This window comes from Papio anubis, chromosome 20, assembly GCF_008728515.1.
Source record: "Papio anubis isolate 15944 chromosome 20, Panubis1.0, whole genome shotgun sequence".
NCBI classification, from domain to species: domain Eukaryota; kingdom Metazoa; phylum Chordata; class Mammalia; order Primates; family Cercopithecidae; genus Papio; species Papio anubis.
The window spans coordinates 12,753,540-12,768,608 of NC_044995.1; the positions used below are offsets into that span (position 1 = coordinate 12,753,540).

Genomic DNA, 15,069 nt, shown 5'->3' on the forward strand with positions numbered 1-15,069 from the left:
ACCAGATGCTGTGTGCCCTGTTAGAAAAGGTCAAATAAAACTCGAGTTAGTGGAAGCCTGTGGACGCCATGTGTACAAAGTGAAGTTTAATCAAGGTTACAAACAGTGGGTTTTCCGGGACAAAGGCCCCTCCTCGACGCAGGGGTCGCTTGGGCGACGCGTCGGCTCCCGGTGGTCAAGGCGCGGCGCGGCCCGCGTGCCGCTTCTGGTGCTCGTTGAGGTTGGAGCGTTGGCTGAAGGCGCGGCCACACTCCCCGCACGCGTAGGGCCGCTCGCCCGTGTGCGTTCGCAGGTGGCGCACCAGGCTGCAGTTGCGCACGAAGGCTTTGCCGCAGTCGCGGCAGATATAGGGCTTCTCGCCCGAGTGCAGGCGCTCGTGCTGGCGCAGCTCGGAGCAGCCGCGGAAGGTCTTGCCGCACTCGGGGCAGCCGTAGGGCCGCTCGCCGGTGTGCGCGCGTTGGTGTTGCACCAGGCCCGAGCGGCCCTTGAAGGCCTTTTCGCACAGTGGGCACGCGTAGGGCTTGGCGCTGCTGTGCGTGCGCTGGTGCCGGCTCAGGTTCGAGCGCTGGTTGAAGGCCTTGCCGCACTCGGGGCAAGCGTAGGGCTTCTCGCCGGTGTGCACACGCCGGTGCTCCACGAGGTGCGAGAACAGCCCGAAGGCCTTGGCGCAGTCGGCGCACTCGTACGGCTTCTCCCCGGCTCCCGACCCCCGTCGGGGACTCCGCTCGCCGCAGTCCCCGCAGGGCGGGCACCCCAGCCGGAAGGCGCGCCGGGCCAGGACTGGGCCACGGCGGTGGCGCTCGGCCGAGTGCGTCTTCTGGTGGCGGTACAGGCCGGAGCAGCGCACGAAGGCCTTGCCGCACTCGGCACACTCGTAGGGCCGTTCGCCCGTGTGGATGCGCTGGTGCTGCAGCAGGCTGGAGGTGCGCGTGAAGGCCTTGCCGCACTCGTCGCAAGCGTACAGCCGCTGGGCCGGGGGGTTGGGGACACCCGGGCGAGGTCGCGAGGTTTGGCCGCACTCAGGACACACTGGGGGGCCCTTGCCCGTCTGCTGCTGCTGGTTGGGGCGGAAGCGCTTCCCGCACCGGGCACACGGACGGGGCTCCTCCATCGCCTGTAGCCGCTCCTGGGGGATCCGCAGGGCCCTCCACGCAAAGGCCTCTCCGCATGCGCAAGCCTGGGGCTGCTCCACCGAGGGGTTCCTCCCCCGGGAGGTCGGCTTTGGGGTCCTCGGGCAGGTCGGAGCGCCCGTCCCCAGTTGGCACGGCCAACAGTCCGTGTGGACCTCACACAGTTGAGTCCGGGGGCAGTTCTGGAGCCGCTCCGGACAGGGGTCACACACGGGTGGCGTCTCCCCAGCGGGCACCCCGCGATGCTGCGCCAGGCAGGAGTTCCTGCTACAGTCCCTGCCACGCGCCGGGCTCCCACAGGGGTCCTCCCCGGCCTGCAGCCCCTCGCGGGTAACTAGCTCAGGGTCCTGAGAAGAGGTGGGGCTGCGCGGCTCCCGCACGAGGGGTCTGGTCCCCGCGCTGTGCCGGGTCCCCGAGCCCGGGCTCACCCTGAGGTTGCAGCCCTGGGAGCCCCCGCCTGGGGGAGTCATCCTACCGTCCGCCATCCCTCCACGCAGGTCCCCCTTTTGAGTGGGGCGGCTCCCAGCTCGGTCCTGTTCGAGGGGCCTCGGCTCCTCGGGCCTCTTCTCCCAGGCCCCAGAGGCAGACCGGGCATCGGCCGTGGGGATTCCTCCCTGCCCAGCCTTCTGGGCCAGAGCCTCCATCCTGGGGCACAGAGTTCTGGTTGTAGGATCTGGAAGAGCAGAGAAGAAATGGAGGTTTGCGGTTCCCAGGAGAAGAGAAGTGGAGAACTGGGCCAAAGAGCGACCATCCCACAGCTGGCACCTACTGGGCGGCCCCCAGCTCTCTGCAGATGCAAAAGGGTAAATGGAGTGATATAGGCAGGGCCTCCTGCCCCTCTTCAAACTGTCACCAACCAGACCCCAGAGAACAGCTTCCCAGGCTCTCCCTGCCCGCATCTCTGCTCCTCCCCAACACTAGCTCCTAAAACACTGTGCCCCTGGCTAAGGCCCTCCCTGGTCCCCCTTCCCCAAGCAACAGGGACTCCCCCGTTGCTCAGCTGCCAGCTCCCCAAAATCTCACTTACTCCTGGCCTCAGCTTCTCAGTGGCAAGCCCACACTCCGGGTCCTCCTGGCTCCATTCACTGCCATTGTCCATGTCTTCTGGGAGGTGTGAGGTGGACTCACCTGACAGCTGAGAGCCTGGCCGGGAGATCCACGCTGCAGAGGCCAATGCTGAGCTGCCCCTCCCCTCTTCAACCAGGTAATGGTGGTTCTCTCAAGCCTGGCAGCCTCATCTACAAAATGGGTATGATAACGGTAAGTATAAACAGCTAAGTAGGGAGACAGGCAACCCAGATCATTCCAGCAAGTGTGGACATTAGCAAGGCCTAGTGCCTGCTATTACTATTTTAAAATTCTGCTGTGGCTACATTAGTTACCTACTGCGCTTTAACAAACTGCCACCCCCATAGTGGCTTGAGACAATGCAAACGTGTTATCTCACAGTTCTGGAGGTCAGAAGTCCTAAGGGAAGGTTTCAGTAGTGTGGGTTCCTTCCTGAGGCTCTTGGGGAGGACGTTTGAGGACAATTTCCAGCTTCTAGATGCCACCTACTTTTCTTTCTTCCATCTTCAAGCCAGCAGTAAGACATCTTCATCTCTCTGGGTTTGTCGTCAAATCTCCTTATACTCCTTCCAGGACTCTGACCCTTCTGCCTCTTGTGATCACACTGGGCCAACCACATATAATCCAGGAATCCCCCCCTTCTCAGGATCCAAAACCTCACCACACTCAGTTCTTTTGCCTTGAGAAGTAACATATTCACAGGTTCTAGGGACCAGGACGTGCACATCTTTCAGGGGGCCCTTATCCTGCCTACAACAGGGGACTTTGCCGATACACACACGTGCATATATACATATTCATCTCCTAAGCAAGCAATTGAAGAGCAAGTGAAAACAAAGGACAGCCGGGTGCAGTGGCTCACGCCTGCAATCCCAGCACCTTGGGAGGTCGAGGCAGGTGGATCTCCTGAGGTCAGGAGTTTGAGACCAGCCTGACCAACATGGAGAAACCCCATCTCTACTAAAAATACAAAATTAGCCAGGGGTGGTAGTGCACGCCTGTAATCCCAGCTACTCAGGAGGCTGAGGCAAGAGAATCACTTGAACCCGGTAGGTGGAGGTTGCAGTGAGCCAAGATTGCACCACTGCACTCCAGCCAAAGCGAAACTCCGTCAAAAAAAAAAAAAAAAGAAAACAAGAGAAAGAGAGAAGAAAGGAAGGAAGGGAGGGAGGGAGGGAAGGGCCGGGCACGGTGGCTCACGCCTGTAATCCTAGCACTTTGGGAGGCCAAGGCAGGCGGATCACGAGGTCAGGAGATCGAGACCATCCTGGCTAAGACGGTGAAACCCCGTCTCAAAAAATTAGCCAGGCGTGGTGGCAGGCGCCTGTAGTCCCAGCTACTCAGGAGGCTGAGGCAGGACAATGGCGTGAACCTGGGAGGCAGAGCTTGCAGTGAGCCATGATCGCGCCACTGCACTCCAGCCTGGGCGACAGAGCGAGACACCGTCTCAGAAAAAGAAAAAAAGGGAATTTTCCTCACTGTGTTGTGATGTGAAGTTTCTCAGCCTCACACGAGTGATAACCGCACTATCCTCCTGTCCCCTCCCTAGATCTTATTGTTTCCAGAACAAAGATGGATCTGTCCAGTGCAGCCTTTGGACTATGAATCCCGGATGGCTAACGTCACATGCAGAGCACAAGATGGACACACTTGTGGCACCTTCTAAATCGCCGCTTCATTGAGCACAGGAGCTCAGATTCTTCTCCTTTGTCCTGTATTCCTTTTTCTGTGGAAAGCAGATATCCCCTTATTTTATTTATTTATTTTTATTTATTTATTTTTATTGAGACGGAGTCTCCGTCACCCAGGCTGCAGTGCAGTGGCATGATCTCAGCTGACTGCAACCTCCGCCTGCTGGGTTCAAGCAATTCTCCTGCCTCAGCCTCCTGAGTAGCTGGGATTACAGGTGCCCACCACCACGCCAGGCTAATCTTTGTATTTTTAGTAGATACAGGGTTTCCCCATGTTGGCCAGGCTGGTCTGGAACTCCTGACCTTGTTATCTGACCATCTCAGCCTCCCAAAGTGCTGGGATTACAGGCATGAGCCACCATGCCCGGCCAGATATCCCTTGATTTATTTATTTGTTTGTTTACTTATTTATTTTTATTTATTTAGAGATAGGGTTTCATGTTGCCCAGGCTGGAGTGAAGTGGCACGATCTTGGCTCACTGCAATCTTCGCCTCCTGGGTTCAAGCAATTCTCCTGCCTAAGCCTCCCAAGTAGCTGGGATTATAGGCATCCGCCACCAAGCCCGGCTAATTTTTGCATTTTTTTTTTTTTTTAGTAGAGCTGGCGTTTTACCATGTTGACCGAGCTGGTCTCAAACTCTGACTTCAGGTGATCCACCCATCTTGGCCTCCCCAAATGCTGGGATTACAGGCGTGAGCCACCACACCTAGTCGATATCCATTTATTAAATGTCTCAGAGGGCCGGGTGTGGAGGCTGAGGCAGAAGAATCGCTTGAACTCGGGAGGCAGAGGTTGCAGTGAGCCAAGATGACGCCACTGCACTCCAGCCTGGGCGGCTGAGTGAGACTCCATCTCAAACAAACAAACAAACAAATAAATAAATAAATAAATGTCTCCGAAATCTAAGTATTTAGTGAGACGTCCTTGACCTGATGTCACTTTTTCTGTTTTGCAAATGTCTAACAGGCAGTTGCCTTGGGCCACCTGGTGGCCTGAAATAACATGACCAGGAACTAAAAGGACTCACGAAGCATTTAACCAAAACTCTACATGTTGACTTTTCAGCCAAGGACACCTCAGGGCGACTGGCCGCAGTTCTCCAAAGGAAGCTGCTGCCAGTTGTCCCTGGGGGGTTATTTCGTTCTGGGACATCATGACCACAATGACAGAAATGCACTGATGGCCAGCACTCTGGGGATGAATGTTTTTGAGTGGAAATTAAACATACCGAACTGGTTAAAGACAAAAATGCAGAGTTGGACAAGTTCTGCAGGTCATGAAGGGCTCTCACAGCAGCCAGGCCCGGTTCCTGCTCTGCTCTATGGGAGGCTGCTGGTCTGAGCTGGAGAGCAGAAAGGCCCAGTGCAAGGGTTCAGCAGGTACTGGTTCCAGGCCAGGCATTTGCTAATAAACCAGGGTGACAGTAAGGACAAGGGGACTCTGGTGTGATGTGAGGTTTCTCAGCCTCACTTGTCACACATATGATCACTGCACAACCCTCCTGTCCCCTCCAGGCCTGTGTGAGACAGGAAAGGTGAGGCTGCCCCTCCCTCTCTGCACCTTAAAGCCACTCAGGGTCTGGGTTTTCCTGAGAGTTCTGGAGCCAGATGCAGACTCACAAAGGCGCTGATCCTTCCTCGATCTTCCTCCTTCAAGAGTGGCACTAGTCAGGTCTAATTTAGAGAAAATCTATCACCTTCCCCCCACTGTGGGCTCTGCCACTTGGTGCCTTCGTCTCTCCACCTATCAAATTAGCCAGCTGGAGCTTGCGACTCCAGGAGGCATGCTCGGAAGTAAGGGACTTCTCTGAGTAGGAGTACGTCTGGGTGGTGCTGAACACCAGCATGCTTTGCCCTGTGGCCTGGACTGTGCACAGGGTGACCTGTCACCTCCCACGCAGGTGGAAGGGTGTGAGAGAGAACGGACACTCAGTTACAAACATCCTCTTCCCAAACACTTGTGGATCTGAGTCTGAGGCTCCTCCTTCCAGGTGAGGGGTTGGCTGGCTGCTGATGTAGCTTGTTATTCTCTTTCTGTCCCTTCTGCCCTCAGGTCTTGACCATGCAGCTTCCCAAGAACAGGATGGGGAATGATATGGGCACATGGGGAGGCAAGCAGCCATGGGCCCTACCTGCTCATGGGCACTGACCGTCCCAACAGCAGGTGGACGTGAATCTAACCCACAACAGACACCAGAGTAGAGGGAGCTGGGCTCCCTGAGTCCGGATGGGGTTCTCCCAGGCCCCCACAGCGAGACAAGGGAAGCCTCTCCAGAATGTGGAGTATGGACTCACTGTGTGAATAAAGTAAATGAGCTGGGGCGTGGGGGGGAGGTCCAGATTTCAAAAAGCGCCACTCACACACCAGGACTGGCAAAGCTGCTGGCAGTAAGATCTGTCTTGGGGCTCCCCAACTGCAGGTGAGCTGACTGGCCTCAGCTGGCACTAACCACGCTCAGTGTTTGCCCTGAAGACCAGAAGACCTGGCAAAAAAGAGGAAAGCAGAGAACATGCTCCGACCTGGCTGGTGGGGATCCAGACAGTGCAGCTGCCGTGGAAACCTTCAGTTCCACAGAAAGGTAAAGATGGAGCTACCACACCCCCAGCAATTCCACCCCGAGGTATCCGCCCAAGAAAAAGGAACACAGGCATTCAACAAACACTGGCTGACAGATGTTCACAACAGCACTGTTCACAGTAGCCAAAATGGGGAAACAAGCCAAGTATATAAAATGACAAATGCACAAATAAAATGTGGTATATCCATAGAATGGGATATTATTCAGCCATAAAAAGGGATGCGTACTAACACATACTGCAACATGGACTTTAGAAAACATGGGAAGTAGAAGTGAGTCCCAAAAGACCACATATTACATAATTCCATTTATGTGACATATCCAGAATAGGGAAATCCATAGAGACAGAAAGGAGATTAGTGGTCGCCAGGGGCTGAGGGGAAAAAGAATGGGGAGTAATTGCTTTATGGATATCAAGTTTTGTTTTAGTGTAATTAAAATGTTCTGGAAATTATAGTGGTGATGGTTGCACAACATAGTGAATATATTAAAACCTAAACAATCTACTAAAACCTGGCCAGGCGGTGGCTCACACTTGTAATCCCCGCACTTTGGGAGGCCAAGGTAGGAAGATTACTTGAGGCCAGGTCGAGACCAGCCTGGCCAAAATGTGGAAACCCCATCTCTGCTAAAAATACAAAAATTAGCCGGGTGTGGTGGCACATTCCTGTAGTCCCAGCTACTTGGGAGACTGAGGCAGAGAATCGCTGAAACCTGGGAAGTGGAGGCTGCAGTGAGCCAAGATTGCACCACTGCATTCCAGCCTGGGTGACTGAGCAGGACTCCATCTCAAAAAAACAAAAAACAAAAAACATGTGTGTGTGTGTGTGTGTATATATATATATATACATATATATATATATGTACACACGAAAACATGGCCGGGCAAGTAGCTCACGCCTGTAATCCCAACACTTTGGGAGGCTGAGGTGGATGGATTACTTGAGGTCAGGGGTTCGAGACCAGCCTGGTCAACATGGCGAAACCCCTTCTCACTAAAAATACGAAAGTTAGCCAGGCATGGTGGCAGGTGCCTGTAATCCCAGCTACTTGAGAGGCTGAGGCAGGAGAATTGCTTGAACCTGGGAGGAGAAGGGTGCATTGAGCCGAGATCACACCACTGCACTCCAGCCTGGGCAACAGAGCGACAATCTGTCTAAAAATATATATCTATACACACACACACACACACACACACACATGTATACATATATATAGCCGGGCATGGTGGCTCACGCTTGTAATCCCAGCACTTTCGGAGGCCGAGGCTGGTGGATCACGAAGTCAGGAGATCGAGACTATCCAGGCTAACAAGGTGAAACCCCGTCTCTACTAAAAGTACAAAAAATTAGCCGGACCTGGTGGCGGTGCCTATAGTCCCAGCTGCTCGGGAGGCTGAGGCAGGAGAATGGCGTGAACCTGGGAGGCGGAGCTTGCAATGAGCCGAGATTGCACCACTGCACTCCAGCCTGGGTGACAGAGCAAGACTCCGTCTCAAAATATATATATACACACACACACACATAATTACATATATATTGAGTATATATTTATATAGAATATAAATACATATATTAGATATATATATACTAAAACCCAACCTGAATTGTAAAATGATTCATTTGTTACATGATTTATATCTTTTTGTTTTGTTTTGTTTTCTTGAGACGGAGTCTCCCTTTGTCGCCCAGGCTGGAAACCAGTGGCACTATCTCAGCTCACTGCAACTTCCGCCTCCCGGGTTCAAGCAATTCTCCTGCCTCAGCCTGGCGAGAAGCTGGGATTACAGATGCCCGCCCCCCACGCCCAGCTAATTTTTGTATTTTCAGTAGAGACAAGGTTTCACCGTGTTGGCCTGGCTGGTCTCAAACTCCTGGCCTCATGTGATCCGCCCCTGGGCTTCCCAAAGGTGCTGGGATTACAGGCACAAGCCACCGCGCCAGGCCGAAGGTGGTTTCTTTTAAACAATACATCTGTATTGAGAAAAACAAGTTCCTGGCCGAGCGCGGTGGCTCACGCCTGTAATTCCAGCACTTTGGAAGGCCGAGGCGGGCGGATCACGAGGTCAGGAGATGGAGACCATCCTGGCTAACACAGTGAAACCCTGTCCCTACTAAAAAAATACAAAAAATTAGCCTGGCGTGGTTGCGCCTGTAGTCCCAGCTACTTGGGAGGGTGAGGCAGGAGAATGGTGTGAACCCGGGAGGCGGAGCTTGCAGTGAGCCGAGATTGCGCCACTGCACTCCAGCCTGGGCGACAGAGCGAGACTGTCTTAAAAAAAAAAGAAAAAAAGAAAAAAAATGGCCGGATGTGGTGGCTCACGTCTGTAATCCCAACACTTTGGGAGGCCAAGGCACATGGATCCTGAGGTCAGGAGATCGAGAGCAGCCTAGCTAAGACGGTGAAACCCCATCTCTACTAAAAATACAAAAAATTAGCCAGGCAAGGTGGTGCGTGCCTGTAATCCCAGCTCCTCGGGAGGCTGAGGCAGGAGAATCACTTGAATCGGGGAGACGGAGCTTGCAGCGAGCCGAGATCACGCCACTGCACTCCAGCCTGGGCGACAGAGTGAGGATCTGTCTCAAAAAAAAGAAAAAGAAAAAGGAAAAAAAAAAAAAACTATCTGGGTGTGGTGGTGCATGCCTGTAGCCCCAGCTACCAGAAGGCTAAGGTGGGAGGATCGCTTGAGCTTGGGAGATCGAGGCTGCAGTGAGCTAAGATCGCACTACTGCACGCCAGCCTGGGCAACACAGTGAGACCACATCTCAAAAAAAGAAAGCAAAGAAAGCAAAGAAAACTCTTCATTAGAAACTGGACATGCTCGCTGGGAATGATATTCAGGGCACAGGGCAATTCCTTACAAGGGCACATGCCCAAGGGCATTGCTGCCACCAGATGGGAAGTTGTGACTTGGGAGGGAGGAGACTGAGGGAAGGACGCAGGACATGGAGACACACATTCTGGTCTGTCTGACCATGGAGCTCTGTCCACACCCAGGCTGCCCGCTGGCTCCCAACCACCATCCCCAGTATCTGGCGTCTGTCTCTCACAGGTGTAGGCTTCTCTCTCGAGTCCGTCTGCTGGCCATGGACCTGGCTATTTGGGGCAGGCCCATCCTGCCCACCTCCCCACACTCTCTCAAGCCTCTGTCTGAGCACTGCAGGTTTCGTAGTGTTCCCTAGTCTGCCTCTGAGAGGCCAGGCTCACTGAAGAGCTCCTGAGAAAGCCACCAGGACCCACTGCTAAGGGGGTCGGTCCAGGGTCATTGCCAGGCTGGGATCTGAGGTCCCCACACACAGGGCCAGGAACTTCCCAGCCATAACTCTGATGGGGGTACCAATGTGGACTCCAGCCCCTTACACGGCGGAGGGAGCATGCCACTATGGATGCTGAGCAGCAGGAGATCAGGGGCCCCGCTTTCACAATGTGCCATCCCAGAAGCCCCACAGTCAGGATCTGGACCTCTCTGACATAACTCCAGGTCACAGGGACCCAAGTGTCAGGGATGGAGGGACCTGGCCACCTGCCTTGCTATTAGCTCCAAGGCTGCCGGCTTCATGTCACAGTCTGTACAACAGCTGGTGGCATGAGCAGGGCAAGGATCAGCACTCAGCATGACTTCCTAGAACTCTAGGGAGGTAGGGGCTGAGGACTTCACAGGTGAAAGACCATACCTGGGGCAGCCTGGCTAAACAGGGACAATTGGTCACCATGGAATCAATGGACGGGCCCAAGAATGGATGGGCACATGAGGTCACCCAGGACCGGCAGCTTCCACTGAAGGAGGCTGTAATAGGTTGAAAGATGTCCCTCAGCCTGCAAAAGATACGTCCAACGCCCTAACCCTGGAACTCTCAGAATGTGACCTTATTAGGTCTTTGCAGACATAAGTAAGGATCTTGTGATGAGATCACTCTGAATAACCTGGGTGTGTCCTAACTCCAATGACAGGTGTCCTTCTGAAGGAGGCAAAGGGAGTTCTGACACGGAGAAGAGGAGGCCATGTGAAGATGAAGGTTGATATTGGAGTGATGCAGCCACACTCCAAGGAACACCGGGAGCCGCCAGGAGCCAGAAGAGGCAAGGAAAGACCCCCACCCGGAGCCGTCAGAGAGCACAGTCCTGCCGACACCTTCATTTCAGACTTCTGGCTTCCAGGACTCGGAGAATAACTTTCTGTTGTTTTAAACTGCCCAGTTTGTGGTAGTGTGTTACAGCAGCATAGAAACTAATAGAGACTGATCTAGCACCCTTGACAGAATGGCTGTGTTGTGTGGGGCTCTCCTGATCCCTAGTGATGGGGAGTCAGAGGACTGCTCAGTGTCTGAACAGAGGGTTGGGGAAGCTGGGTTGTCCTGAAGAACCAGCAGTCCCCACTTGGCAGAAAGGGACCCTGAACTCGTGAGAGGTGGGGGCTGAGGGGCGCCTGCTGGCCATGTGCTAAGAGCATCTTCGGATTGGTCCCCAGATGCCCTGCTCCCATGGGTGGCTCCTCTGCTGCAACAAGAACCTGCCTCCCAGCACCAGACACAGCAGGTGGGAGCTGTGGACCATGGCCGAGTCTCTTCATCTCCTCGATCTGCTCCCAGGATGCACTGTCCAACTATCCCACCTGTAGGTGGGTGACATTCCAGCCATGGACCCATGATCTGAGGCTGAGCACAGTGCAAACAATCAAGGCTCTGGGTCCCAGGCCCCAGGAGCCCATCCTTGATGGTGCGTTACAGCTCTCCCAGGCTGTTCTGACAGTGATCTCCCATCTGCCCCAGGTGAGCATGCTTGCACCTGGGTGCTCGCCCAGCCTTTCTAGTTGTCCTCAGGGCTTCTGGTGTTGGGAACAGGATGCAGAGCTACCAATTTAGGGGGACTGAGAGGTTAACGTAGCCAAGGCTGAACCCTGCAGAACTGCAGAGCGACAGCACACACAGGAAAGCTATTGAGGTTCCACATCCTCATGGAGGTTGGACACGGCACAGTGAGGTCTTATTTGCCCAAGAGAATGTGACGGGAAGCCGCTGGGCACGGTGGTGCATGCCTGTAATCCCAGCTACTCGGGAGGCTGAGGCTGAAGAATCGCTTGATCCCGGGAGGCGGAGACTGCAGTGAGCCGAGATCGCGCCACTGCACTCCAGCCTGGGCAATAAGAGCAAAACTCCATCTCAAAACAACAAAAACAACAACAACAATTAAAAAAAAAAACAAAACCAGAATGTGCAGAGAAGTCAACGTTGGTGGCTCTGAGGTGTGGAGGACACAGGCTAGTGCCCAGCTCAGCGTGGCTCCACTTCTCTGAGCCAAAAACCAACCTCACCCACACTGACAGTCCCAGGGGACACAGACTCTAGCCCCTATGTCCAATTCTACACTGCGCACGCAATGGGAAGAACAGTGCACCACGCATTGTACAGCAGAAGAAATGTCCTCTGAGTGCAGGCACAGCTCCCTTCTGTGCCTGTCCTCCCCACAGTGCCTCCACCCTCCAGGATTAGCAAGTTTCAACCCCCGCAGGACATCCAGTGTCAGGGCCAAACGGTGCTGCATCCTGCTCTAACAGTGAGTGAAGGAGGGGGCCGCAGACAAGAAGAAATGAACAAGGGGACAATTTAAGAGAGAAAAAGACGTGAAGAACATCAGACAGGGAGCAGCGCGAGGGCGCCGGGGAGGGAGGCAGCGGACTCTTCGGGTCTCTGTGAGGAGCGGGCATGAAACCGGTCTGGAGACAAGGTAAGGGAAAAGCAAGTGCAAAGGCCAAGATGCGGGGGCAGAGGCGGTAGGGAGGCCGGCGTCGGCCTCGGCTAGCAGGTAGGCTTGACTCCGAGAGTCGCAGGCCGCCAGGATGCGTCCCGGGCCTGGAGCCTCCCCTCGCGGGCTTCAATGACACCCAGCACGGAAACGCGGGGGCCAGAACTACAGCAGCCCGTCCCGCCCGGAACTCAAGGTCGCGACTGCTGTGGCCGGTCCGGACCCGGAGCGCGAGGACCGGAAGTGCGCGGCGTCAAGCCTCTGCCCCGGGCCCCGCCCGCGGAGGTGGAGAGGGGACTGGGGTGGTGGCCGCGCTATGCGCCGGGAGGTCCCCGCCTCGCAGGCCGAGGTTGCGGGTCCGCGCAGAATGCCACTTACTCGCTGGAGGCGGCCCGCACGGGTCCCCTGGTCCCCGCCCCGCATGCAGCGCGGAGCCGTCCTCCCGCCACCTCCGGGCCGCCGCGGCACTGAGGGACCCAGGCCACAGCAAGCGCAGGCAAGAACCCGCGCGGGGACTGCTGGGAAACGTAGTCCCGTCTTGTCCCGCTTTGGCGCTGCGGAGAAAGTGGTGTAGCGGGAGGCTTGGGTTTCCGTTGTCGTAGAAACAGAGGCTGGCCACACCTAAAAGGCAGGACGCGGCTGCGTCGTCGCCAAGGAAACGGTGTTCCGGAGAGGGCCGCAGAGTCCCGCCCATTCCTCCTCGTGAAAGCGGGTGATTGGTCATGATAATGCTTGATAGCCTCCTTCTCCCAATCTAATTTCTAAGAGGTCCCAACCCGGAAACGTGGGAGGGTTGGGCTGTGAAGCACTTGGGAAGCTCTGAAGTGTCCTGGTGAGCGCGTTGCGAGTCAGACCGATAACATCAGAATCTGGGAGTGGGCCCGAGCATCTGCGCGTCAAAAGTCCTCAGTTGAGTCTACTTTTTTGTTGTTTTTGGTTTGCTTTTTTGAGACAGGGTCTCGCTCTGTCGCCTGGGTGAATGCAGTGACACCATCACGGTTCACTGCAGCCTCGACCTCCTGAGCTCAAGTGATCCTCCCACCTCAGCCTCCAGAGTAGCTGGTAACACGGGCGCGCGCCACCACGCCCGGCTAATTTTATTTCTTCTCTCCCTCCCCCTGCCTTCTTCTTCCCATTATCCCGCCCAGGCTGGTCTCGAACTCCTGTACTGAAGCGACCCTCCCACCTCACCCTCCCAAATAGCTGGGACTATAGGTGGGAGCCACTATGCCTGGATCGTTTTCTTATTTTTATTTATTTATTTCAGAGATAGACCGTATGTTGCCCAGACTGGTCTGGAACTCCTGGGCTGAAGCGATCCTCGTGCTTCAGCCTTCCAAATTGCCGGGACTACAGGCTTGAGCCAGTGCACCAGGGCCCTAGCCTGGCCCCCAGTTGATTCTAACATGTGCGGCCTCTTTGGGGAACCACGGCCTCCCCAGCCCCTTTGGGTGTTGCGGACTCTAGGGCCCTCCCAGGTAGGATGAACTGGTCAGGCCTCCTACCCATTTGTCACCCAGCTCTTGCCCCCATCTGTTGTGTGGCTCCTGCCCTTCATAGGGACATCTAATTTTGTTGGCCAGTCCAGCACATATATACGACCCAATTTGCCCTACCTTTCTGCCTCCACCGCATCTGCTTCAGGGATGCTGGGACTGTCCCACTCCCTTTCTCCATCCTTTGGGTGTCTGGACATGGAAAGCCTTGTCAAGAGGTCTAGCTCCCTGCCCAAGTACAAAACTCAGGGCTCACCAAGCTCATTGAGGGCGAGCAGGAGGCTGAAGGGCACTTGGAGGGCTGCCCGCCTTGTGGGTCCCTTGGTGGCTGAAGAGAGTTGCACAGGAAGGCCTTGACAATTGTCACAGATAAAGGAGTGCGGATATGTGACAGGTTCAGCCACTGGCCCCAATTGGGACAGAAGTAGGATTTCTTTTTTTTTTTTTGAGACAGAGTCTCACTCTGTTGCCCAGGCTGGAGTGCAGTGGCCGCGATCTCAGCTCACTGCAACTTCTGCCTCCCAGGTTCAAGCAGTTCTCTGCCTCAGCCTCCCGAGTAGCTGGGATTATAGGTGTCCACAACCACGCCTGGCTAATTTTTGTATTTTTAGTAGAGATGGGGTTTCACCATCTTGGCCAGGCTGCTATTGAATTCCTGACCTCGTGATCCACCCGCCTCGGCCTCCCAAAGTGCTGGGATTACAGGTGTGAGCCACTGCACCTGGCCTGACACAAGCAGGATTTCTCACGCCTGTGGGTGCACTGCTACTGGAGGAGTCTTGAACCCATGTGGAAGAACTTCCCACTCCCAGGCACAGAAAGGGCCTCCCTCTGGAGTGAAGCATCTGGTGGTACCACAGGCCTGGCCACCACACAAAGGCCTTGTCCCTGCAGTGCTGGCATGGGTTGACTGGCAGCCCTGGAGTGGAGTTTGAAGCACCAGTCAAAGGCCTTACCACTTGGCAGGCATAGGTGTGGGGGACTTGTCTGGAGGGGACTGGCTATGGGGTCTGTGACAGTCTGTAGGCTTTCTTCTTTTTTTTTTTTTTTTTGAGACGGAGTCTCGCTCTGTCGCCCAGGTTGGAGTGCAGTGGCCGCATCTCAGCTCACTGCAAGCTTCGCTTCCCGGGTTCACACCATTCTCCTGCCTCAGCCTCCCGAGTAGCTGGGACTACAGGCGCCCGCCACCTCGCCCGGCTAGTTTTTTGTATTTTTTTAGTAGAGAGGGGGTTTCACCATGTTAGCCAGGATGGTCTCGATCTCCTGACCTCGTGATCCACCCGTCTCGGCCTCCCAGAGTGCTAGGATTACAGGCTTGAGCCACCGCGCCCGGCCGTTGTTTTTTTTTTTTTTTTTTTTTTGA

At 55.1% G+C, this 15,069-nt stretch overlaps 1 protein-coding gene across 2 annotated transcripts; it reads right to left on the bottom strand.

Moving 5' to 3' along the window:
- Window positions 1–67: 67 nt before the first annotated feature.
- Window positions 68–12,697, bottom strand: ZNF837 (zinc finger protein 837). 2 transcript variants are annotated; one of them, XM_003916260.4, is made up of 3 exons: window positions 12,589–12,697; window positions 2,259–2,368; window positions 68–1,803 (listed from the first exon to the last, which is right to left on the bottom strand). In XM_003916260.4, the coding sequence occupies exon 3, from the start codon at window positions 1,772–1,774 to the stop codon at window positions 176–178; it is 1,599 nt and encodes a 532-aa protein (XP_003916309.2). In that variant the 5' UTR covers window positions 1,775–1,803; window positions 2,259–2,368; window positions 12,589–12,697; the 3' UTR covers window positions 68–175. The 2 variants fall into 2 exon arrangements, with proteins under 2 accessions (XP_003916309.2, XP_009193795.2); XM_009195531.3 differs by having other exon boundaries at window positions 2,158–2,368.
- Window positions 12,698–15,069: the final 2,372 nt, after the last annotated feature.

Coding starts and splice junctions, on each gene's coding strand:
- ZNF837 (XM_003916260.4), bottom strand. CDS start 1,774: ATGGAGGCTCTGGCCCAGAAGGCTGGGCAGGGAGGAATCCCCACGGCC.